Below are 25,463 nucleotides of genomic sequence, written 5' to 3'. Positions count from 1 at the left end.
TTAAGGCTGTTAAACTGCAGATATCTAAATTGAAATGTTTGTACTAATCTCCTCTGGTACTCTTTGGATTGGGGGATGTTAAAATAAAATGCTCAGGCTTGAGAAAGCATATTGAGAACATTTTAGAACTGCCAGTCACTCTGTATTTTGTTACTTCTAGTTGTTGATCTTTATGGACAGGTTGAAATTGTAATGGCATTCCCTTGAGTGGAAAAAGGCTAGGGTTTCTTAGCTTAGCCCTGGTTTAATGATGGGTGATCTGAATAAAGCTCCATGTAGTTTACAACATAGAAAGTGAGGTTTTCTTAATGCTTAGAATTTAGGAATATGTACCCAGGCTAGGAACTTTTTTTTTTTTTAATACAGAATTTAATTAGAAACTGCTTAACAAAGGAAAAGACCCTGTCATTCAAGACCAGGTAGAAACTGGGTTCCCAATAAAATGGAATTTTAGGACAACAAAAGTCAAAGGCCACAAAAGAGAAATAGCACCACTGTTATTTGAACAGTGGCTAATTACTTGCACTTTTGGCATTGTTAATCACTGGACTTTCTTCTGAATTCCACACAGGGCTTGCACTACACAACCGTTTATTGTGAAATACCTGCTTTCTACATACATTTTAGGACAAGCTACCACCAGAAACAAATCAATACAAATGCACCAGGGGCTGAACAATCTCAGTAGTGGGTGACACACATATTTCAGAATTCTCCCAAATGAACTTGTAAACGACTGTGAAAGTAGACTTTGGTACTTGAGTTCTGGCTAGGAAAAGAATTCAGAGCCAAGACTCAAACTCATGAGAGATGCTTTATTCAGCAAGCAAAGCAAAAGTATATCTGAAAGAAAGTTTTGAGCTTGGCTCAAAGAGCTGCTCTGGGGTGTGGGCTATGGCTCCTTCTGACCCACATGACCAGAGACAGTCTAGGGAAGGAAAGAGTGCCTTAGGGCGAGGTCCTGATTAACAATACTAATTTCCAATACTTGCTCTCCCTGTTCTGCCCGATGCTAAGTATCCATTGCTAGGTGTCTGGGGCTGTCTGCCCTGGTGACATTACAACCTAGCCTATTGTCCTTGCTCTGCTCATATCTGTCTTAACTGCCTATCACAAACTGAATAGGCTATGGGCAAAGCAAATGAGGGAGTGTTAAGGAATGGAATATTTTAATAATTCAGACATGGTGCTGTATTTTTGCAAAAGAAAATTAACATTTAGTAACACACTAAAGAATTTTATCTCCAAAGAGATTAGTGCACTGGCAAAGTATTCTGGTAAAAATGGAGGGCTGTGGAAGCAGGTGCCAAAACACCCAGCGTTGCAGATCCCAAGGCGGCGATGGTCTTCACTCTTCACTCCCTTTGTCAGAGGTGCAGGAAGAACTTGATCACCTGCCTGTTGAACTTCCACTCTAAGCAGCAAACTTTAAGGAACCAAAGAGGAATCCCCTGTGGGCAGGGGAGCAGAAAAGAGAAGCATGTTAAATTTTTTGTTGTTAATCCTCACTGAAGGATATTTTTTTTCCATTGATTTTTAGAGAGAGTGGAAGGGAGGGAGGGAGTGTGGGAGAGAGAGAGACTTTGATGTGAGAGAGACGTATTGGTTGCCTCCTGCACGTGCCTCAACTGGGTCCGGGGAACAAACCTGCAACCCAGGTACATGGCCTTGAACGGAATAGAACCCATAATCCTTATTGCATGGGCCAAGTCTGTAACCACTGAGCAACACTGGCTAGGGCTAAATGTAAACTTAAAAGACAGTAAAATGGGATGCAACCCTTATTCAGGTCCCAGAGTGAAAAAAACAAAGCACAATAAATAGAAATTTCAGGGATAATAGGAAAAATCATCAGAGAAATGCTCAGTGAAAATCAAGCTGTTCATCTAAAACATCTCAGGGCTGAAACACCCTTTATTCAGGCAACAATGCCTCTTGCTTCTTAGCAGAGATGCAGTTGGTCAAGGACACCCAATAGCTTTCCTGAGCAACTTTTTGAACTTTCCTTCTGGGCCAAGGTTAGGACTATGAAGATTCAAGCAGCCCTGCAAGTCCTGTTGACAGCAGCTCCCAAGGTCTGGCGCTTTCTTCCCAGATACAGTGTCAAACACAAAATCTCCTGTCAGGTTAACCTTTTATGTTTTGAAATATGGAAGCACATTTCAAAACAAATACTCTTAAGGCATTTATTTATTAAAACATTCTCTGCAAGATTTTACATTAGCTTAAAATTCAAATCAGCCTTTACATTTCTCTACTGAGGTCTGCACCTCAGCATATCACTTAAGAACACTTTTTCTAGCAAGGCGTCACCAGCAGCCGTATGGTGGGCCCATGGTCAGCCTCTTTGTTCCCTAGGTGCACCACCGAGGGTTAATACTGCTCTGCTACAAGGTGAAAGCTCCAAACTTACTAGAAAAGGAATGAAACTTCTGCAAAGTGCACTTTAAGAAGAGGTACTTTTTCTTATGAAATCAGTGATTCCTCAGAATACTAAAAGTGTTTTACAGTTAAGTGCATGGTTTGGAATGAGTTCAGATGTTGCTCTGCTGGTCCATGCTGTTAACATTCTTCTTGTTCCTCCTATGGGCCCCCGTCGCCTGTGGCACAGAGAGTGTCCACCGTCCTCTGTGGTACAGGGTGATTTCGCCCTCGTTCTGGCAGGTCAAGCCACCGTTCCTTAGCTTCCCAGAGTTTGAACGGCTCTTTGCTCAAGTCTTGGGCAGTAAGTCTCAGTGCGCTGACCGGCATCAGCTCGGCTGCTTCCTCCCCCCTGCTGCCCACGCTGGATCCTTCGCCCCAGCCAGCCTAGGCGGTGTGGTCGCTGTTTCGCAGTGGGCTTCTGTGTGGCTGCACTGCTAGAGCTGGAGCAACAAGGGGGAGCCACTGCAGTTTCTTGACCTTGTCTGACAGCTGTAGGGTCATAGTTTTTTCATCATACTTCGTATCAAAAAACTTCTTAAACCACTGAATGAATTCAGAATTGTCCTGAAACTCCTTTTACTAATTTGTCCACAGGAATTATTTTGTCAACACCCATCCTCTTAAAACCTGCTTGTATTTTGAAGTTCTGGATGTGTTCATATCCTAACGTAGCTTGGAATTTCCCTTTCTTTAAGGCAGTGGAGCCAGGGAACAGCATGTCCATAAATGGACAGCAGCAGCCCCTGAGCACAACTGTTTGATCTTTGTCAGATTCAGCTGCAGAGACTGACGCATTGATCCAGGCCAGCAGTCACGTTGACTTAGGTTATTGCTCCTGACTGACGCTGAGTTTATGTTCACTGCCATCTTCGATTGGCAGAACCTCGTCCACTGCCCGTGCCTGGTTGTAGTTCGTCTTGGTCTTGTTCAAACCACCTGACCCTGCTCGATGACCTCACTTGCACCCCCACCCCCATTACATACTAATGTCTAGGCACATTTTTTGAACTTAAGTCTGTATTATAGCCATGTTAATTATAATGCTCTTTTAAATTCTTAAAAGTAAAAGTGGGTGACTCCTAGACATCTCATCGCCTTTATGCTTTCAACTTCTGCCATAGGTCTTTCATTAGCTCTAGGTTAGTCCTAACTAGGCATCTTTCAGCTGACGCTTAGTGGGAATTTCCTACCAAGCCTTCTCTATAGCTTAACCCTTTCTGGGACTGGATCATAGCACTTATGATCCTACTTTCTGATTTAACCCAAGACCTCAAATCAGTCTTTGCCCTTTTAACCATTTCTTAAGCTGCCTGTGTCTTTTGCCTTTCCCACACTTTTATCCTGCTTCCTTCGCTTTGCTAAATTGCTTTTAGAAGCTGTCTCCTCGGGGGTATTCCCTGATTTTTGTATCTCTGATAATGTACCAGGATGGATGAGCCATTTCTTAGAAGTAAATATTCTGTCAGTTCTTAAAAACATCCATTATTATTTAATTTTAATTTTGTGGTACCAAAGTTTCCATGAGGGTATGGCTTTTAGAAGTGAGGTTTGGCTCTTAAAATTTATTGCTGCTTTGGAAAGCTTGGGTCTGGGAGCTTCAGGAGCCGAATAAAGACTTAGTAGAATTAACACATTTTCAGTGTTTGAGTGATATGCGTCCCTGATGTGCACTTACATGTCACTTATCTAGTCCTGTTCGTAAAGCCAGGGCAGCCCAGGGTGGCCTACAAGACCAGACTCCATATGTGTACTTTCTCCTCAAGGTGAGCAAAGCTCAGTGGGCCTCTCACCTCTGCTGTTGATTCAGTTCCCAGTTGAGGTAGGTCCACTGCCACAGCTTCATCTTTGCTCTCAGTGCACGAATGCATGTCTGCATTCTAGGAGTGGCTGCTGAGGTTTCTGGCAGAGAACCTGCAGTATTTTAGAGAACCTGGACACAGACAGGGCCTAACCAGTGTGAGGAAAATAATGGATTCAGACTGGGTACTTGGGGAAGGCTTTGTGGGCCTTGTCTGATGGCTGATTTCTAGTTCAGATACATTGATATGGACCTTAGAATGCAGGTGAAACACTTGCCACGTTTGCCCAAAACTTCAGGTGCATCATTGGAAAAGAAAATGCTTGCTTTGCTTGGAGGCACATTATTTCACTGGATGTCTTGTTTGGATTGCCTTAGATAGTGGTGTGGTGGCCATCATCCGCAGAGGCCTGGTTTCTAAGCTGTCTCCTTCAGGGCAGGGAGAGCAGAAGCCCTCACCTCAGCAGCCAGCTCCCGTCTCGGGCAGCGGTAGTCTTTTCAGAGTCATACTGAGACCATGTGTGGGTGCCCTGGAAAAGAGTGCCAGAGTCCATTAGTGATGTCTACCTTGGCAGGGGGACAGTGGAGGCAAGCAGTAGCATTCATTGCAGCTATATGCCAATGTTGAGATACAACACAAACAACAAATGCCACCAACTCTTGCCTCTTTCTCCAGCAGCAGTCAACACTGCTTGGGTCAGACTTGGGGTATAGGTCATGCTACATCTTCAGTGAGAGGGTGCACTTCCAAATAGATTTGTCTTCTGCCAGCATGACTAGAGTTAGTGTTTATAATTTGACTTAAACCCATACCCTGAAGCTCTTCTGTTTCCATTTGCCGGCCTTATTGTTTCACTTGCTGACCAACAGCCCATGTTTCCTAGGCAATGAGCATAGACTGAAGCGAAGGCTCCTAGTCCACAGGCTGACTCTGCAGAATCTCCTGGGAGTCCCACTGTTGGAGGTGTGGATTCAAGAAGTCTAGTGTGGGGCTACCAGCAATAATTTTAAAAAGCCTTCCCAGGTGCTTCTACTGCCCTGTCAAGTTTGGGAACCAGTATTGATGTATGTAAATCGATTTATATATTTTCCTTTCTGAGGCTGTAGCTTTTTGCAGATTCTGTTTGTACATCAGTTTTGTCTAAAATCCTCTTATGTGTACCCTGCAAATTTTGTTTACATAGGAGTGGGTTTGGAGAGGAACTTTGGGGCAGTTCATGCAATTAAGTGCTATACATAATAGTCATCTGGTTCCTATTGGGGCATGTGCTGCAGAATCACTTGAGGAGCATCTCCAGGGCTTAGCCTGAATACCTGAGGCAGCAGGTCAGGGGTAGGAGGAGCCCGGGTCCTGTACTTGCACTATGACCAAGTTCCCATGAATTCTGAGGTGAGGCTGGGGGCATTCTTCATTGTCATAGGCACTTAATGTTCCCATTTAGGAAACCTTTGAGGCGGTTGGAATGGATGTTGGGGTTTGAGAATGTAATGTTTTCCTCTAGCCCAAAGTCAGCTTGGTGTTGCTGCTGGAGTAAATCTCCACCACCACTCCCTTTCCCTGCACCCCCTCCAGTCACTGAAACAGTAGAGCTTAGAAACAGACTCTTCATAGGTGGTGCAGCTATTCTGTAGCTGCCAATTTGTACTTCTTAATCCCCTCACCTTTTTTTAAAACCCATCACCCTCCCCTCTGGCAACCATCAGTCTGTTCTCTGTATCTATGAGTCTGTTTCTGTTTTGTTTGTTTATTTTGTTCTTTAGATTCGACATATAAGGAAATCATATGGTACTTGTCTTTCTCTGACTTACTTCACCAAGCATAATACCCTCTAGTTCCATCCATGCTGTCACAAAAGGTATGATTTCCTTCTTATTTATGGTCGACGAGTATTCCATTATGTAAATGTCCCACAGCTTTTTTATCCACTGTTCTGTTGATGGGCACTCAGGCTGTCTCCATGTCTTAGCTACTGGAAATAACGCTGCAATGAACATAGGGGTGCATATATTCTTTTGAATTAGTGTTTTAATTTTTTGAGGAAACTCCGCAGTTTTCCATAGTGGCTGCACCAATCTGCATGCCCACCAACAGTGCAGGAAGGTTCTCTTTTCTCCACACCCTCGCCAGCACTTGTTGATTTATTGATGACAGCCATTTTGACAGCCTACACCTCTTTTTTGTTGTTTTTGTACATTTTATTGCAGTCTTAGATTCGATGTATGCATATCTTTCAGTTGTTGTAATTGTAGTCAGTACAGACACTTTCTCTTGTCCCTTTCAAGTTGACCAGCTTGTCCATGATCTCACTGTTAAGAGAGAGAACTGGGGTTGGGAACCAGGACAGGGTTGTGTAAATATCAGTTTCCTTCCACTTGTGGAATTATGTGGAATGTGTAATATCTAAATGTGACCACAAGGTGGGGCCAAGAACCAGCACACAGCTGTGGCAACCTCCCTGACTATAACCAAACCAAAAAAGCAGAGTGGATGGAGATTTGGGGAGATTGCTAGGAAGTCTAGACTTGAGTGTGGTGTGGGTGCAGATGGGATTTTTTATTCTCACTCGAGGATATGTTCTGATTTTAGAGAGAGAGGAAGGGAGAGAGTAAGAGAGGGAGAGAGACATAGAGAAACATCAGTGCCAGAGAAACATTGATCGGCTGCCTCTCATACACGCCCCAACTGAGGACCGAATCCACAATCCAGGCATGTACCCAGACCAGAAATTGAACCCATTGCCTCAAGATCTGGTGTAACATGAATCCATAGCCATGATGTCTGTTCATGTGACTGACCTTTTTGACCTTAAAGATTTTTTTTCTTTTGCCTTATTTTTTACTTTATTTTACTAAGTAACTTTGAGCTAAATAGGACTGATGACTCCATTAATTATGTAAATCTTACAGAAAATCTCCTAATACTCTGCAAGGCTCAATGCTTTGGGAAAACAATACCTTCATTGTCCTCCCCCTTGAGCACTAGGGCTTTTGTGACCAGGGGTGAGTTGCATTCTGGTTCAGAGGGTTTGGCTGTATACACACATAATCCTAGAAGGGGAAGAAAGACCTAGCATTTTCAGTTGCTGAGAGGGGTCAAGCTAAGTAGGATATCTGTTGAAAAAAAGTCTTTTGGATTTGGAAATTGGGAGGCCTCAGTAGCCTGAGCAAAGGTGGCATCATTGTGGTGAGAGGAGGTTGTGTGAGAACAACGATAGCTAACATTATTGAACATTTACCACTTTGCAGTGCCTCATGTTATGTGGGTTCATTGGTTTGATCCTCACCACCCCCTAGGAGATAGGAACCTGAGCCCAAAAAGCTGAAGTAATTTGGGGTCTGAAGGTGGTGTGGGTCAGGGGAAGTGAACTGTCAGCTTGGTCAGGTGGGGTGTACTCAGAAGAGCCTGGCCTCAGTGTTTGCTTTCTCTGTCACTCGAGGAAGACTGCATGCTTTCCCGCTGCTCACCTGAATGCTGCCGAAGGCTGTTCCCCTAGAACCACTCTCCCAGGTGCCCTGTCTCCATTTTATTGTCTTCATGGAGATGCCTTCCTTGGTACTGGGATTGTCCCCTGGTTGTCCTTCAGTTGGATCTTGGTTTACATTGGATGACAATTCAGCTTAGACAAAGGCCAAATTACCGTGTGGAGCTTGATTTGCTTGTACCTCTTTTTAAAAAACACAAACCAGTATGGTGACTATAGTGAATAACATTGTATTACATATTTGAAAGTTGCTAAGAGAGTAAATCTTAAATGGTCTCATCTCAAGAAACACAATTTGTAACTATGTATGGTGATGGATTATGGTGGTTACTTTGCAATATATACAAATATCAAATCATTATGTTGTGTGCTGGAAACTAATACAATGCTATATATGTCAATTACTTGTTAATTTTATCCCAATTTAAAAAAAATTATTTGAGTTCTCAAAATCTGAGTTTAGGAACAGTTTAATCTAGACTTGATCCAGAAACCTAAATATAATCAGTTGCTGGGACTTAATTTCTTTCTCAAGAAATAAAACTATGTCCTTTTTTTGTTTTCTTCTAAGAGTCTGTGTTTTGAAGAGAAGCAGAAGTTACTGCCTTAAGGAATTTTCTTAGAGCGTGTCTTGACTTCTTTTAAATGACGAAGCTAAGACACAAATGAAGACTAATTTTGCTTTGTGCTCTGCACACACCTCTTATTCTCAGCTTCAGTGCATAATTGTCTGCATCAGTCTTAATTTACTCTGTGAGATCTGGACTCCTAACTGAGGCTATTTCATCTGCTTAGATGTGCCAATTAAGTCCACCCAGAAAGACCATAAAAAGGCAGATAAGAAAAGTAAAACACCGAGTATCTCAATTTAGCAAATTAGACTAATCTGTAAGGGATTCTTAGCTGTCTGAAATAGAAAACCTAGTGCACTGCAGAAATGCAAACTATATTAAATACCCAGCTTGGTGCCTTGAATATATTTTTAAAAATCAAATTGTACTTATTGTGCTTCTGTTGTAGAATTTCTTTCATGGATATTGCAATAAGTGGAGAATGATCCTCAGATTGAAATTTCACCCTGTATTAAGAATGATTTAACTGTATGATGCGCGACTTCCTCACAGTCAGTGTAGATCTGAACTGCTCTGGGCTTGGTGGCCTTGCAAATGTAAGAGCGAAGACAGAGCAGTAAGGTAAAATTTGAATTTCAAGCAGCTCAGTATGTGACTTCCTTGAAGTTTTAGAGAGGGCATGTTCATTTTATTAATATATGACGTCAGGTTACTAGTAATTTGACAATTCCTGTTAATAGGTATATTTTGTGTTTTTTGTGGGTTGGTATAGGCAGTTGAGTATATTGGTTTGTGTGATATTAAATGTATCTTATGTACTTGTTCACCCCATATTATCTGCAGTCAAGAACTACGCTGATTTTACTGCTCCTTGGAAAGAGGGCAAGAAATCATGTACAACAATGAAGGCCGTCTTTCCCCTCCTTAAACTTTAGCATTGACATTTTTTGAGACAAGTTTGAATTGAAGTTTTAGAATTTGGTTTGCTCATGTATAGTTGTTTTCATTGTATAGCAATTAAAGAAGTGATTATTGACTCTTTGACTGGTACTAGGAGAAAAGAGGTGGTTTTAGGGATTTTGAGAAATACTTTTTGAGAGGCAAGGTTATGTAAGAATTAGGAGTGCAGACTCTGGAGCCCGATGATCTGGGTTTGAATCTTCACATTGGTGACCTGGGGCAGGCTGCTATACCTCTTCCTGCCCACCTTTCTTTAACTGTGAAAAACACATCAATGATAGTATCTGCCTCAAAGGATGGTAGGGGTTGAATGAGTTAGTACATGAAAACTACTTAAAATAGTGCCCAGCACACAGCAAGCATCAGTAATTATAAGCCATTGTTATTGCTTAGTATTTGTAAGTTAAAAATACATATAAACGTATCCCTGGCCGGGTAGTTCAGTTGGTTAGAGCATCATCCCAACACACCAGGGTTTCGGGTTTGATCCCCAGTCAGGGCACTACAATAATCAACCAATGACTGCATAAGTAAGTGAACAACAAATGGATGTTTCTCTCTCTCTCATATATATATACACACACACACACACAAGATATATGTGTATATATGTATATATATATTTTGTATGTATGTGTATACATATAATTTCAAAAAACAACTTGACCAGAGCTAGCCCACATTACCTAAGAAGTGTTATTTGGCATAGAGGTTAGAAATCGCAGGCCATGAAATCAGGATGCCTGAGTCTCACCTCGTAGCTCTGAGATTGTGCGTCTCCCCATCCATAAAATAGGATCATAGCAGTACCTTCGTCAAGGCATTATGAGCAAGGATTACAAACAGTAATATACCCAAGATATTTGGCACGTGTCAGGCACTCAATAAATACTAGCAGTTTGTGTCATTTACATGCCCACTAGGTAAAACATTTACTACAAAGATCCCATCAAGCCAGTAAGGGGGTCCATGCAAATCATAATAAATACTGATATATATGAAAAGGTGATTTCTTTCTGAGGTAAAAGGCAGTTTCACAATTGGTATTAATATGCTTAGCCAGATCATTAGCTGTTATATATAAACTTAGTATTGTTGATGTTAGGCTTTTCTTACCTTTCATACCTTTTTATTAATATGATTAAGACTCCACTTAGTGATATACAAATATAAGTACGTTTTTAGTAGTTAGGGGAAAAATAAAAAATTATATCTCTTTTAAACACACTAGGGGGCGCTAGACATCTGCCCAGGGAGTATTCTTCAAACTTCATTGGTTCTAATTGTGGTTAGGTCAAGATTACTTTGGTTCCTCACATATCCCTCTGTTCTAAGGCCAGTGTCCCAGATCCTTCTGTTCTGCCATGTAAGGCTTGATTTCCATACTCTTGCTGTCCTAGCTGTGCAGAAGGTCATGCCCAGGGTGGACTATAATGATCGCGACCTTGGCTGGCAGTAGGGATGGGGTAGCACGGTGGCCTTTAGACTGGGGGCTGCACTTACCTCCTGCCTGCCCAAGATTGCTGTATAGGTTTTGATGTTTACTGTTTACTCACATTTAACCTACAGTTAACTAAAATTTCTCGATTTTACCTTTTTTGTGCATGATCTAACAATAATTATAAAAGCATCTGACATGTATGTTGTGTAAAAAAACCCACCAAACCATTTCCAAAGGGTATAATACATATATAATCTCATTTAGTTCTATAAGAACCTAATATTTGCTCATTTTGTGGTCAGGGAGACAAATGCAGCAATTGTTAAATGATGTTTCTAAAGTTCAGACCTCTCCTTACCTGTTACAGATCTATAATGCAGCTCTCTGTCTACATCCTGTTCTCACTGGATGTCTTAAATCTGCTTTTTACTGGGTTCTCTAGTGGCCACCACTGGAGACGGAGGGGCTGTAGGAGTTAGAACCCGCCCCCTCCAGTGAATAATATGCCCACTCATTTTATTTGCTTGCAGCTGTGACTAGTATATGTGTGGATTAAAGAAAAAGACGAAGGTGGGAACATCAAAAACATTCTTTCCTTTCTGCTAATGTAAATATACTTTAGGGCTAGTTAAATATCTTTTTTCCTCTATCAGAAGACAGATTTTTTTTCTTAAAAAGTTTAATCTTTTGCCCCCTTTTCCACCTGTCCTAGGGAAACTTGAATCCTAACTTGGGGCTTCTGATTTTTCCCATCACCCTGTGTGCAGAACCCAGCTGCAAAGTGAATCCACTGGGAAACCCAAAAAACAACTCAGGACTTGAAAATGTCTTACATATTTTTTATATTCAATATAACATTTTTTGGTTACAAAATTCTAAATTAAGAGTTTGTCTTTGCAGTTGCTGTTTGCCATGGCTGATTTTTTGTAGTGGACCTTACCCATGTTCATCCAGTGGATACAGCCAGGAGTAGGAAATGCAGTGGGAGGGAGTCGGTAAATGAGATGGAACTGGCAGTTTCTTGAACCCATTTCTGAGTGACCCACTTGGACCGTTTTCAAGTTGTGCCTCTTAGTTCCTGATGTTTTCCTTTTCCCTAACCCAGTTTTGAACCTCATTCACTCGTTCATTCATTCAGCATTTATTGAGTGTCTGTGGTGAGGTGGGCATTAGTACTAGTCTCTAGGGATGTAAAAATGACTAAGACAGTCTGTAATCTCAAGTGGCTCCCAGTCTTAGGGAGAGACAGATACAGATTTCAGAAGATGCTAATACCTGATGAGTGTTCTTGTAGACACACCAGGTGTGCCTATGGTTCCATTGGGCTGGGAAGGCACCGAAAGGACAGGATGGCTAACTGGCTGGTCAGGAAGGCTTCCTTTCTGGAGGCGGTGCTTGGGCAGAGGTCTAGAGGGTCCATAGAGTGTGTGGATGTGTGTTGGAGGGAGGGAGGTTGGGGACCGTGCAGGAATGCAGATGCACAGACATGAAGAGGCTACAAGGTGTGACATAATGCCACCCTGCTGTGTTTTTCCGCTTGTGTGTATTGAACATCATTGACATGCTGGAAATTCTCTTTTGGAAGTAAATTAACTAAATGGTGGCAACTAGCTCTCCAGTGTATTGTTAGGGTTTCGTTGACAAGGCATCCAGTAGGTTACAACAGGAGGAAGTATTGTTCCTGGTGCAGTTCAACTGGTTACGCATTGCTGTTGTTGCTGGCAGTGTGGCCCTGGGTCTGAGTTGCTTCTGATAGATTATTGTAGTATCATCCCCAGGCCCCAAGGCCTGGGCCAGGTTCTCATTCCTGTATGAATGTAGGGGAGCCAGGGAGTGTTTTCTCTGCTTGCATCTGATTGGAATTGAAGTTTATGTTTATTACTAGGTCTCTTCTAAGTGGCTGCCAGTGGAGTCAGCAGCAGGCTGACTGTGGTAGTTGTGTGAGGAGTTAGAGACACTGCCAGAAGCACCATGCCCACTTGGTTTTATGTGGCTGCAGCTGTGACTATTACACATGTGGATTTTTTAAAATGAGAGAATAGGAAACAGGAAAAAATTATTTCTTTTCCAGAAATGTAAATGTTGGACTACTTACTGCCTCCTTCCACTTTTAAATCGGTTATCTAGCCTACTTATTGAAATAACAGAATTTAGACATTTTTGGAGCCATTTCGAATTTTTAAGATTTCTTATTACTTGGGCCTGGATCTTATTTTTTCCACCATCAACTAATTTTAAGCCAATCTGTGTCTATTTTTTCTTCTATAAAAGATGGACATACTTCATGGTGGTTCACTGTAACAAGTCTGTTACGGAATTTTTAAGTTGAGGTATTCCAGCAGGCACCCTCTGATGGCTAGCTGTCTTTATTCCTGGTGATCATGTTATTCGTAATAACTTAGCATCCATTTGAAAAACCAGTTTAGTTTTAGTTCAGAAAACTTGTTCAGGGAGTTCCGTCAAACTTGATGGTGCTTTTCAGTATCGCATGCGCTTGTATTGGGCTACATACTGCCTTCGTTTCTCTCTGTAAGCAAGTGTAGTAATAGCTCCTGCCTCAGGGTTGTGGAGGGTTTGCACAGATAGATGGCGTTATATATAACAGTCTTTTAATTCATTTTGCACTTACTTTATTATAGGCTTATGCCGATAGGTGCTTACATGTGTCAACTGATTTAACCCTCCCCCAAACCCAGGGGTGTGGCTGATGCTGTTTTCCCCATCTCACAGCTGAGGAAACTTAGCTGCTCAAGAGGTCAGTTTACTTGCTGTGGGTTAAGGAGCGAATAAGCGGCAGTCAGGATGTGGTTCTAGCTGCCCGCACCCAGGACTTGATGTTCGGGCCTGTGCTTACTGCATGGCTAACCCAGTTTGTTCAGAGCACAGAATCCCCTCGACATCTGCTGGCCAGACAGATCCCTTAGCCCTCCAGGCTGCGAGAAGCAGGCTTCGTACACTGAAAAGAGCCTGAGAGCCTCGATGGCATCGAGGATGAGAAAAGCGCCTGCTTCTCTCAGGGTTCAGGTGGCTCTGGCGTCCTCCACCTCCACGGCGTGCCTTGTCCGCCTTGTCAGCCTGCGCGTGGTGCTGCGCTGCATCAGTGGGCACCGGTGAGAGGGGCAGGTCTGTTTTGGCTATAAGCCACGCGAGGAATTGCTGCTTTGTGCAACAAGAATCTCTCAGTCTGGGCCACATGGGCATGTGGTTTCATAATTGGTATTTTCTGTCTTTAATAATGTGTATACGATTCTACTGGGGTGATTTGTCTTCACAGTGATACAGATATTTGTAGGCAATAATGATTTTCCCCACCGCCTTCAGCCATTCTTTAGCCAAACTGGATAAATGTATGTTTCTTTTCATCTTTCTTTGTGAAGCGGAAGGCACTGGGATGCAGTCATTTCTGTAGTGGCTTCTGTGGTTTCCTAGTGCTGTGTGCTCTGTGCTGACATGATGCCTGTGTTTTAAAACGGAGGGAGGGAGGGAGGGAGAAGGAAGGAGGAAGCTGAAACCCTGTTGTTGATACAGTGATGCGGTGGGAAATTTAATAGCCACTGGTTGAGTCTAAGGAAATGGTGATCACCTGTCAGTGAAGCTTAACATGTGATCCTCTTGTATGTCAAGTATTTAATGACCTGTTGTGCCAGATTTCTAAAACCAGTAACTTCTGGTGTTTTTCTTTTTTCTTATAGAGTTGTTTTTGCATATTTGCAGATGAAGTATTTTTTAAGTGGCTGTGATAGTTTTTGTGATTTTTCCCACAAATTTGCTAAATACAGGTATCCTTTGTTATGCAGATGTTTGGTTCTGAGCTCTGATAGTAAGAGTTGGATACTGAGGAATATCTCATCTGAATTTTTTTGCTTGCTGAATTTCATGTAGTGAGCAGCAAGAATTCATATATGTATGTCAAGAGAATGTCTGAACATTTAAGTTCCACTAGTAAAGGATACCTGTATGCCAGGGATTTTCAGCCTTCGCACTATTGACATTTGAGACCAGATAACATTTTGTTGTAGAGGACTGTCCTGTATGTTGTAGGATGCTTAGCAGCATCCCTAGCCTCAGCCCGTTAGAATTCTAGTAGTATATCTCCCCTCCTCCAGGAGTTGTGACAACCAAACATGTCTCCAGGCATTGTCAAATTACCCTGGGAGCAAAGGGGGACAATGGAGGATGGTTATTTGAGGACCACTGCTGTATGCCATTGCACGGAACTAAGTTTCAGATAGTGTGAAACGCAGGAGAATAGCAGAGACTGTTATAGCCCCTGCATCACTCTTCATTTCATCAAGTACATGGAAATTATTATTAAGGAAGGGAAAATACAAGTGAAAGAGAGGAAGAGAGTGCCTTTAGAAGTTAAGCGCAAAAAGGTCATTAATTTTTTACATAAAGAGATATCACGTGTTAAACCTTATACAATAACTGTTCCCTTAGACTTGACCATATACTGCCTCTTCCATTTGCTGTTCTCTGGAAATTGCCAAGAGTGCTTGCTTTTAGGTTCTCTTAGTACCCTGAGAAGCAGCTTCAGATCACCAGCTAGTTCTTCTTTATTGGTTACAGTTAAACTTCAGCTGACCCTTCCTTTTGTTACTTTGAAGAGTCGAAATTTTCCTCAAGGCAAGAATTTATCAGAGGATGTATTTTAGTAGCTCCCTGGATGGGGTTGCTTGTTACTCGGCTTGGCCTCCATGCTGTTTGCTAATCGATAACGGAAAGCCCACCGCTGCCCCACCGGCCGTGTGCGCGATGTTAGCCTTCCCTTTTCTCCTTTACCTGCCCTCACGTGTTCGCTGCTGCTCCTGCACGAGTGCAGGTAGATAAATGCCTTCTTGTGTATGTTGCTGCTCTCATCCCCTTCCTGTGAGCTTTTTACTGCGAAGGCATTTATCTGTATCATTGCTTTAATTTATGTTCACCACTTTGTGAAATTCAAAATGTCACTTGCATACTGGAAAAAGTCATCCATTTATTTTGGAAGTGAATAGAATGTGAGGCTACTGACTTTTTTTTAACTTGTGCCACCAGTCTCCATTATCGTTATATGAACACAGAATTAGTCTGGCTAACCAACAACCTTGGTGTGTTGCTGAGACTCCCAGTTCTTACACATTTTGTTCTTTTATGCATACCCTTTTATGGCATTGCCCTTCTGAAATATAAATGTTCATTTTATTTGATATTTAAAAAGCATCATGTTACTAAATTTATAACTTAGATTTTATTTAGTGATCACTTTTTCCTTAGTGGTATAATTATCAGTCTTTTTATATTGTTGATGCCCCCCCATTAAGTAATCAATATGTGAACCTGATATATAGTAATTTATGACCAAAAATTTTTGACCAAAAATTTGCCTTATGTTCAAGATATTGTGCTGTTTTATACTATTACTTGTATATTTTTTGCACAGAAATAGTAATTATAAATAAAATCTTTTTTGTTATACTGCCACTTTGGAGATAGTCATGTTGAAATTTTCACTGAATCTTTTGTAGAATTAAGCTCATATATCTTAGAAACTAACAGAGAAATTTCCCCTTAGGGTATATGCCACAAGAGGAGCAAGTAGTTTTGATAATGAAATGGGACCTTACAAAAATATTTCTAGCACAGCTACAATAATTCAAATAAGAATTGAATTGAGAAAGAAGAAAAAGAGAATTTGTTTTTCTTTTTTGAATATTGGTGCTTTGGGTAATAAAAGATCATTCTAATTTGCCTGTTTTTTTCCTGTGCATTATCTACAACTATCTATTTTAAATTGTCTTATAATCAAAATAATGGAAATATGATTTTTCTTTTCATGGTAGGAGATGGAATAAACTGCGACTGCAGGACAAAGAGAAACATCCGAAGTTTGAAGATGATTCTGAGGAAAGTGATGCCGAGTTTGATGAAGGTTTTAAAGTGCCAGGTTTTCTGTTCAAAAAGCTTTTTAAGTATGTGCCATGTGTTCTTCCCTTTATATCTGTCATCAAGCTGTTGTGTGCAGATTAATATTTTAGGAATTACATAGTAGTTACCTGTGGGCCCTTAGGTACTAGCAGCAATTTATTGCAAATACAGATACTGTCAAATGAAATTTTAGCCACATGCTGTTCATTAAAATTAGATGATAATAAATTGAGTAAAGTGCGCACTGGGTATGTTTGTAAACTGATGGATCTGTATAGACCTGTCTTAGCGGACTAAAAGCAGCACATTTAAAAGCCATTTACATTGAGTTATTTTTTTGTTCTTAGTAATTTTAAGGAACCAAACCTCCAGTTTCTTAAATCAGATTAATTAAGAAGAGTTGTATATTAAAATCAATATTGGGGAGTTTTTTTACTCCTGTGTGGAATAAAAAAACTGTTTAGATTATTTTCTGAGTGCCTTATATTGTACCTAAGGGTATAATACTTTCGAGCTGACCAAATGTGCATCTAAATATTTTATGTAGATGTTCTAATGTCAAAAAGGAAGATACAGGCAAACACCTTCAGGATTAAGTTGCTGTGTGAAACTGACTATGTTTCATATGTCAAGTGGCCCCAGTGTTAGAGAGAACCGGATGCTGTGTGGTAGACACTCGCCGAAAGCCTGCAAGGCCCGGCCAGTCTCCCGTGATGAATGTGAACACTGAGGCACACTTTCAGTCTCATCACTCTTGGGACTTGCTTAACAAGGTACTTTAGGAAGGCTTCTTAGATGCGCATAGGAAGTTAAACCATTAAATAGCTTCTTGCTGTTTCTCATCATCAGTTGGTAGTTGGGTGCAGGACGCAAACTTCTTTCTTTAAGATGGTTATGTTTAATGTTCTTCATAGATTTACCTGTCAGCCATGCTTTAAACTTTTGCAAGATGTCTATTTAAAAAGAGCATGCTTTTTATATTTCCTCTTAAGGAGCTTTTATTTATAGTTTTAATTTTTCTTGGAGTGTGGGAAAGAAAACAAGACTGGGAGAGTTATTTTATTCCACTAAACATAGAGGAAAGCTGACTCCTAGAGATGTGAAGTTTTTTGGTTGGGTTGCCATAACTGGGCAGAAGGGCTGGAAAGAAATTAAAATCTGAACCTCTCTAGTAATTTCTGTAGATTATCTATCTTGGAGAAGTGGCTACTTTGTTTATGGCTTTTCCCAAATGAAAATTAACTATGGAACGGTAAATAAAGACATTTATTGGCAACTCTTTTCATCTCTAAAGCAACTGCTTATTAAGTAATAGGCCAGATAATATCAGTATTGTACTAGCAGGAGGAATGGCCAAATTACAGATTAAATTGATTTATCAAAGACAAGATACTTCTGTTTGTATAGTGATCTGGCAAATACCCTGAGGACTCAAGTCGAATGTGCATTTTTTTATACATGTGAAATTTTCTAGCAAAAAATCTTCACAGCTAATACAACCAAACTTTGCTTATTAAGAGTGTATATGATTCAGTGTATTGACTGTTAACCTTATTGTAGTTAATGTAAGCACATTTGTTTGTTTTTTAAATTTATCTTCATTGCACATTCCTGGAAAGTATTTTGTTTTTGTCTTCCATCTCTCAAAAACAGGATTTTAAATATTTTATAAATTTATAAAACTTCTGTTCTTTTCCTTCTGTTATATGAAAAAAAAGTAATAGGATTGATAGTCTCCATTTTTCTTTTATGATTAAATTTTAGGTAGGCCAATTTAATTTTAAACTCTAGATATATATTTTTACTGTATTTACTGCACTCTGTGGAATTAGATTAACAGGGTATTGTACACAAGGGAGTCAGAAGGTACAATTATCCATTTATGTGCTATTTTCTGCAAGGTCATGTTTAACTTTTAAAACTGTTTTGAAAGTTTGCCCAGCAAATGCATTCATCTGTATAATTTAGCAATCGAATGACAAACTTCACTCTTTGACCTTACTTTTAGCTACACTAGTAAATGCAATCTTGGGTTAGTGTGACAATGCCAAAATATACCAGTTAACTGTGGTTGTTTTGTAATGTTTTAGTCTCATGGGAGAAACAGAGTATAATAATGTCTTTACTATAGTACAGTAGTTTGTAAAAGTTGTTAACTTTCCCTAATGACCTCCAATTGATGCCTAAAACTGTGGATACTAACAAACTTTTCTTTTCACTTCTCTTTGGCATGTCCGAATCGCCAGCATCACTACTCTTGTGCTTAGGGGCCATTATTAAGTAAAGTAAGGGTAACTTGAACACAAGCACTGTAATATCCCAACAGTCAGTGTGGTACTGAGAGAGCTGCTAAGTGAGTAATGGGTGGGGAGCATATACAGCGTGGATACGCTGGACCAGAGGGGTGATTTATGTCCTGGGCAGGATGGAGTGGGAAGGCTAGAGATTTCATCATGCTACTCAGAATGGTGTGCAGATTTAAAACTTATGAACTGTTTATTTCTGGAATTTTTTCTTTAATATTTTCGGACTGTGATTGACTGCAAGTAATTGGAACTGCAGAAAGTGAAACCATGAATAAGGAAGGGGTTACTACTGTACATCAGTATTTTGGAGAGCTTTTTGAATACATCTTTTTCCAAAGCTGGGATTAGAGTATTGTAGCCAGTTCACAAACAGCTTTTTTTTTTTTTTTTTTTTAATATTTTTTTATTGATTTTAGGGAGAGGAAGGGACAGGGAAAGAGAGAGAAAAACATCAATGATGAGAAAGTCATTGATCAGCTGCCGCCTGCACGCCCCCTACTGGGGATTGAGCCTGCAACCTGGACGTGTGCCCTCACCGGACCGTGACCTTCTGATTCATGGGTCGATGCTCAACCACTAAGCCACGTCAGCCAGGCCACAGTCAGCTTTTATTCTAGATCTGGATTTCTCATCTTTAGCACAACGATATTTTGGGCTGAATAATCCTTTGTTGTAGGGACTGTTCCTTTGCATTGTAGGATGTTGACCAGCATTTCTGGTTTCCATCACTAGATAACAATGGCACTTTCCAGCTTGTAACAACCAAAAATGTCTCTAGGTAGTGCCAGATGTCCCCCAGGGAGCAAAGTAACCCCCTCCTTGAGAACCATTGGCCAGGATTATCTCTAAAGTGGTTGGAATCAGAGGTTCTGGATTTCAGTTCTGCTTTGCTCATTTTTTCCTAGCAGTGTGACTTTTGGCAAGTTACTTCACCTCTCTGTGCCTTCATTTCCTAACTATTAAATGGGCTGACCATCTCCCCATAGGGTGATTTTGAGACTGTATCCCAATTGCCTGGCCTGGTGCCTCCCTGGCAGCAGGCTCTGGGCTCCCTAAGTAGTTGCCATTGTTCTCTGGTTACATGCCACGTGCTAATAGAACTTGTCCTCCTTCCCAAGTTACGTGATCTTTTATTCATAGTGCACTTTTTATGTTTTGATTTCTAATCCTTTTTCCAGGGTGCATATTCAAAATGTATTTCATGATTCTCAAACTTAGTAAGCAACAAAATTCTCATTCAGAGTTTTCCTTGTATGATTGGCAATAATGGCAATAGCTAGAGTCAAACTTCTGGAATTGATTTGCAAAATACTGGGGGAAAGATAATTATGACACATTTACTGAGAGAAGATTAAAACTAGTTCAACAAGGACTATGATTCTATGTCTACTTTAGGTAGACATACCACATACCAAATGCATAGTAAACATTTGGGCAGTAAAACAGCAAAGTCACTTTCTCTTAAGGTGGGAGACTCATAGTCTTGGTATTTTCTTTGGGGAAAAAAATCAATTTAATTGTCTTTTAACTTAGGTGTTTTTTGTTTTAGATTTTTTTTTTAACTTGGCATATAATCTTTATACTTTTCCATGATGTTAACTCTCTCTTTCACTGTCAAAAATTCTTTTTGGACTATTCCTTTTTTAAACTTCATTTTTAGATTATAGATTAACTAAACATGCATTGAGAAAGGAAAATACTAACTTTTTAAAATCTTTTTTTATAGAGGGAACTGTGTTATTCTCTTTGACCTGTATTCCTTATTTAAAATTTTAAGAGCTCTGATGTTTTTGTATCTATGAAAAAGTCCCTGAATCAAGTTCTGCTTTAAAATGCTTAAAAGCTTTTTTGTTTTGTTGATTTTTTAAACTGTTATTTTTTTTGCATCTGCTAGTAATATGACAGAATCATCTGTTGTGTATTAATTTTGTGAGGACCCCTATTATTCAGACTTGTTTATGGCCTTAAAGAATTTAATTTTTCTTATAAAAAGATAATAAGATTACCAAGTGACTTTTCAACAGTATATGCTGTAAATTGGTCTTCTTTGTCCTGCTTTTTGACGCTGTTCATGCCTGTTTCTTAATAGAAAAATGATTGGAACTTATAAAACTAAAAATATTTGAGATTTCTTTCCAGAGAGATACCGAATAAAAGGTAATAAGTTTATGCGTATTTACCAAGCTATTTTTCACGTTGTGAAAGAAATAAAATATTCCCTAATTACCCTATCTATCAGTTTAATTAGAAATGTGTTAACATTCTGTAAAGAAAAATTTGTGATTTTATGCCTAGGTAATAAAAAATGTATGACCTTATAATACTCATGTAAAACACACATCCGGCGTGTTTCTCTGACTGGTGCTAGAACTTAGCGAAATGATTAATTCATGAGGACTTTCTGTTATGATCTGTATTATCTACCATTTGCCATTTTCTTTTTCTTGTTGGTGTTTGTTGTTGTAGGTACCAGCAGACAGGTGTTAGGTGGCTGTGGGAATTGCACTGCCAGCAGGCAGGAGGAATTCTGGGAGACGAAATGGGATTGGGCAAGACCATCCAGATAATTGCCTTCTTGGCAGGTCTGAGCTACAGCAAGATCAGAACTCGTGGTTCAAATTACAGGCAAGTGCTCCTCTGCAGACTGTCAGTCTGTGGAGCTCAATTAATATTTTATCAGATGTATTGCTGTGGAGGAGGGTCTTGTGAATTATTGATGACATTTCAATTACAATATTCCTTTAATTCTTTTAGTGGGGGACATCAAAGGAAAATTTTTACGAGACAATGGAGCTGTAGGGCAAGAGAAATTAAACATGTAACACTTTTAATGAATTCCAGGCATTGAGGCTTCATTTTGCAGATGAGCCCCACTAGATATTTTGGGTCAATACAGTTGTCTAAGGTTAGCTTCTACAAATGGATTGTTTACAAACTCAATTATGTTAATATCAATAGTTTACACAATATGGAATTTTAAATTAGACATAATACTTTTAGTTCCATTTATTAAATTTTATATTAAAATATTTGTTTTGGCAGGAGACCAGGTGAGCATTACAGTAAGTACAAAGTCTATTCATGGGGAAAGTTGGAGCTTTGGAAAAGCCATTCTCCCGAATTTCTTTAATAATTGGTATGCATGAGAGCATTTATAGACAGTGATTTTTTTTAAATGAAGTTACTCGTCTGCTCACTGTGCTTTCTACTCCCTTTCCAAGTCTTTAAGGGTTTTATGTAAATTCTAAGGCCACATCCTAAATGACTATCTGAAATGCTAAAATAATAGAAAACTATGTTTAGATTTTAGTCTTTATTCTCGTTAGGAATTTAAATAAACTATTAAAGCTTTAGTATTCTGAAAGAATAAGCATTTTAAACTGTTAGTTCGGTATGATAGGACTGAAATACTTTATCTTAAAATCAGTTCAGTGACTGTTTCCATCTTTAAGCTGTAAAGATGCTTTATGCAGTTTGGTATTGGGAAAAGTAATGCTAGGTAACTTACATGGGCTATTTAATCTTGAACCTAGTTAATCTGAGAGCTTCTTAGATTTTAATAGGCTTATCTAGGAGCAAAAGCAAGATATTTACCAGAGGGTTATGTGGTAGAAACTCAGGCTCTCTCTAGATATGTCTCAGGGTACCTGAGGTCACGGCTGCAGAAAGTCGCTGTGCCGTGCTGTCCTCTGGTTCATCACAGACAGTGTTAGTGGGGAGCCAGATCAACCCTGGGCTCCTGAGTGAAGAACTGTTTTTACCTTCAGAGTTTAGTGCTTTGTTTTTATCTCTCACTCTTGCTCATTTAGCAGAGCAACACTTCTTGTGAGTATTTAAAGGTTTAGAATGTTTTAGAAATGTTTATGTAAATATGGGAAAGGGAAAAAATCATTTGGAGATTTTAAACTACTAAATATTTTGTTGTTATTACAAGGAGGCTGCATTGAAGCAGAGGTTTTTCTTCAAATATTAGAATTCTGTTACGTTTTGCCTGGAAACTAGTGAAGACATTCTAACCCAGGGGAAAAGTCAGAGTTGAAGATGCTCATTTAATGTTTTCTTTTCTATGACTGCCATTAATTTAGATTTGTAAAAATGTTTTCTCTGTTCTAAAGAGCTCTTAGGTGGGCTTGGCTCTGTAACTCCACTTGGGTTGTTGTTGTCAACTAGAATGCTCTAAGCTGCCCCAGATGTTTTCTAGGATTATATTTCTTTCCTTAAATGATTTCTGGGATTTTCTTATTTCCCATGTCTTTTCTTCCTTTCCTTTCCTATTATTATGAAACTTGTGTGGAATCTAGTAATCTGAGCCTAGGAAACCTAAAGTCATCCCTGCAGTATAATTTTGATCTAAAAATTAAAACATGCTCTCCAGAGTAGTGACAATCCTACTAGGAGTGAAGTCAGGGCTAATAATGAGAACAGCTGTAATCAATTAACTATCAATTCTCATATCCTCTTTTTCATAATGAAATAGTGTGACATGTTGGACTGTAGCCCAGATCGTCTTCATTGAAATAGTATTGGTGTGAGTGGCTTCCCAGAATGTGGTTGTACATCATCAGAACAACTGGGCTCTGTATGAATAGAGGTGCACTGAGGGTCCCCCACTCCTCTGTGCCAGAGCAAACTGTGTAACAGTTTTATAACATGTCCTTCTCTGAAACTGAATGAATTTAGAGTTTTCCTCTGTGTTATGTCCTAAAGGAAGTCAGGTGAATAGTCTAATGAAGTTCAAATGAAATTGAGCGGTCAAGTGCTGCGAGCCGGCCTTACTTCTTTGGCTGTGCACATTTCCCTGACCACCTCCAAGCTGTACAGTTTTGGGCCCTGATTTGAGATGGTCTTAGTGTTGCAGTTTTAAGGTCCATGATCATTAAAATAATGTGAATCTCTAGGATAAAAGAAGAAACTTAATGTAAAAGAAGTTTTGGTGGATTTTTTTTTAATGTGTTGTGTACTTGTGTTTGTTTTTAAGGAGGAGAAGCATATGACATGTGGTTAATAAAAATCTATATGGTTGCTGTGTTTCCGGTTCATAGTGCACATACCATCTTATTTTTCACTTTGCCATTCATATTATGATAGACACCCCCCAAATTTTATGATGGAGAGGAAATAAATTATTTATCTTTAAAACTTCAGTTAATACTTAAAAGTCTTGGATATCATTTAGTAAATTCCTAAGTACAAATAAGTGGCCTGGAGAAGTTAATAAACTTTCAAAGGTAAATATTTTACTTTGTAATTTTTGTTAAGTTCTAGGCTACAAGTAGCAGATTATCATCCTGCAGGTTGAAATATTTGACTCTAGTACTATCGGCTTGCCCTAAATTTAGTAGACAGTCAGTGATAGTCAAAGATGAAAGGAATTGTAGCCAGTTTGGTAATTGATGCTAATCACTCTAGTATATTTAGTCACTTGCAATGGTCATCTCACCGGTATTGAGGGTTGGAAAGGGTGCTTTAGTAGATGTGACTGTTAATGGATTTGATTGCCCCTCCTGTGGTTCAGGAACAAGGTGGGTATGCTCCTAGATGTCCACTAGGCCTGAAAACCTCCATAGTCTTCAAATAAAGGGAGAAAGGCAGAAATTAAAAGGTGTAATAATGCCAGATAGATGTTCAGCCAGAATAAAATATTGGCCTTAACAAAATGTGAGTCATCATTGTAGCAGTTTGCAGGAAGAGAAAAACTGTAGAACCTAAAAAAAGCATATGTATGTATTTATGCTTATTTTAAAGTGAGTTTGTTTTTAACTATTTTAGACAGGTTTTGATTGGTTGTTTACTAATCCCTGCTAAGTACATATTGATGATAACTCTTGTTCCCCTTGGAGGATAGAAGCTGGTGCATTTAATCCTTTTAGAAAGGAATATTGTCTTGGAAGGGGCCTGGGCAGGGTCACGCTCTCCCGAGGGAGCCTGCATAGGGCCTGTCTTTGTGAGAAGCAGAGAGTTTGGGGAATTCTGCAGGTGTCAGAGTCTGTTGCAGCCTCTGGCTTCTGTAGCCTCAGCCCTTGGTGCGGAGCAGAGGGGCAGGGGCCATGACTGTAGCTGGAGGTTGAAAGATTTTAGAAACAGGTGGAGACACTTTGTCACATTGAAGTATAAGAGTAAGCCTCGTTTAAGTTACGGCTTGTTTTTCTATTAGAACTGCAAGGTATTTTTCAGCGTTGCAGAAGATTGTTTTTAATATTTCAAGCGCTGTGTGATATACTCTATATTTTTTTAAGTTCAGGTATAATTTATTGAGCTGTAACAAGAAAATAAAAATCACCCATGATTCCCCAACTCAGAAATTATCTCTTTTAACATTTCAATGTTTTCTTCCAATCTTTAAGAATAGTTTTCATTTAATAAACCCAATATTCATTAATTCCTGTGGTTTAAGCAGAGAGCATTTGAAGAAAGGCTGTCTCTGCCTTCAAGGAGCTTAGGAGGCTCTCAGAGCATTATGATGGGGGTAGTGCAGGGTCTCCTCAGTATGGATGCACCGAGGAAGGTCCTTAGCCCCCTGGAGGGACAGGGACACGGAGATGCTATAGAAGTAGCTTAGGTCTGCAGGACAGACAG

The 25,463-nt window shown here is 39.8% G+C and overlaps 1 protein-coding gene across 3 annotated transcripts in view; it reads left to right on the top strand.

The window, feature by feature from the left end:
- The window catches only part of ERCC6 (ERCC excision repair 6, chromatin remodeling factor), a 78,158-nt gene that overhangs the window by 16,495 nt on the left and 36,200 nt on the right, over positions 1 to 25,463 (top strand). For all 3 annotated transcript variants that reach the window (XM_081157825.1, XM_081157824.1, XM_081157823.1), the window contains exons 6-7: positions 16,497 to 16,625; positions 21,354 to 21,512. In XM_081157825.1, the coding sequence (XP_081013951.1) occupies positions 16,497 to 16,625; positions 21,354 to 21,512 (288 nt within the window). The remainder of the gene's footprint in view (positions 1 to 16,496; positions 16,626 to 21,353; positions 21,513 to 25,463) is intronic.

The sequence above is a fragment of the Miniopterus schreibersii genome (assembly GCF_964146895.1).
Source record: "Miniopterus schreibersii genome assembly, chromosome: 14".
In the NCBI taxonomy this organism is placed as follows: Eukaryota; Metazoa; Chordata; class Mammalia; order Chiroptera; family Miniopteridae; genus Miniopterus; species Miniopterus schreibersii.
This window is presented reverse-complemented; position numbering and strand designations above follow the sequence as displayed.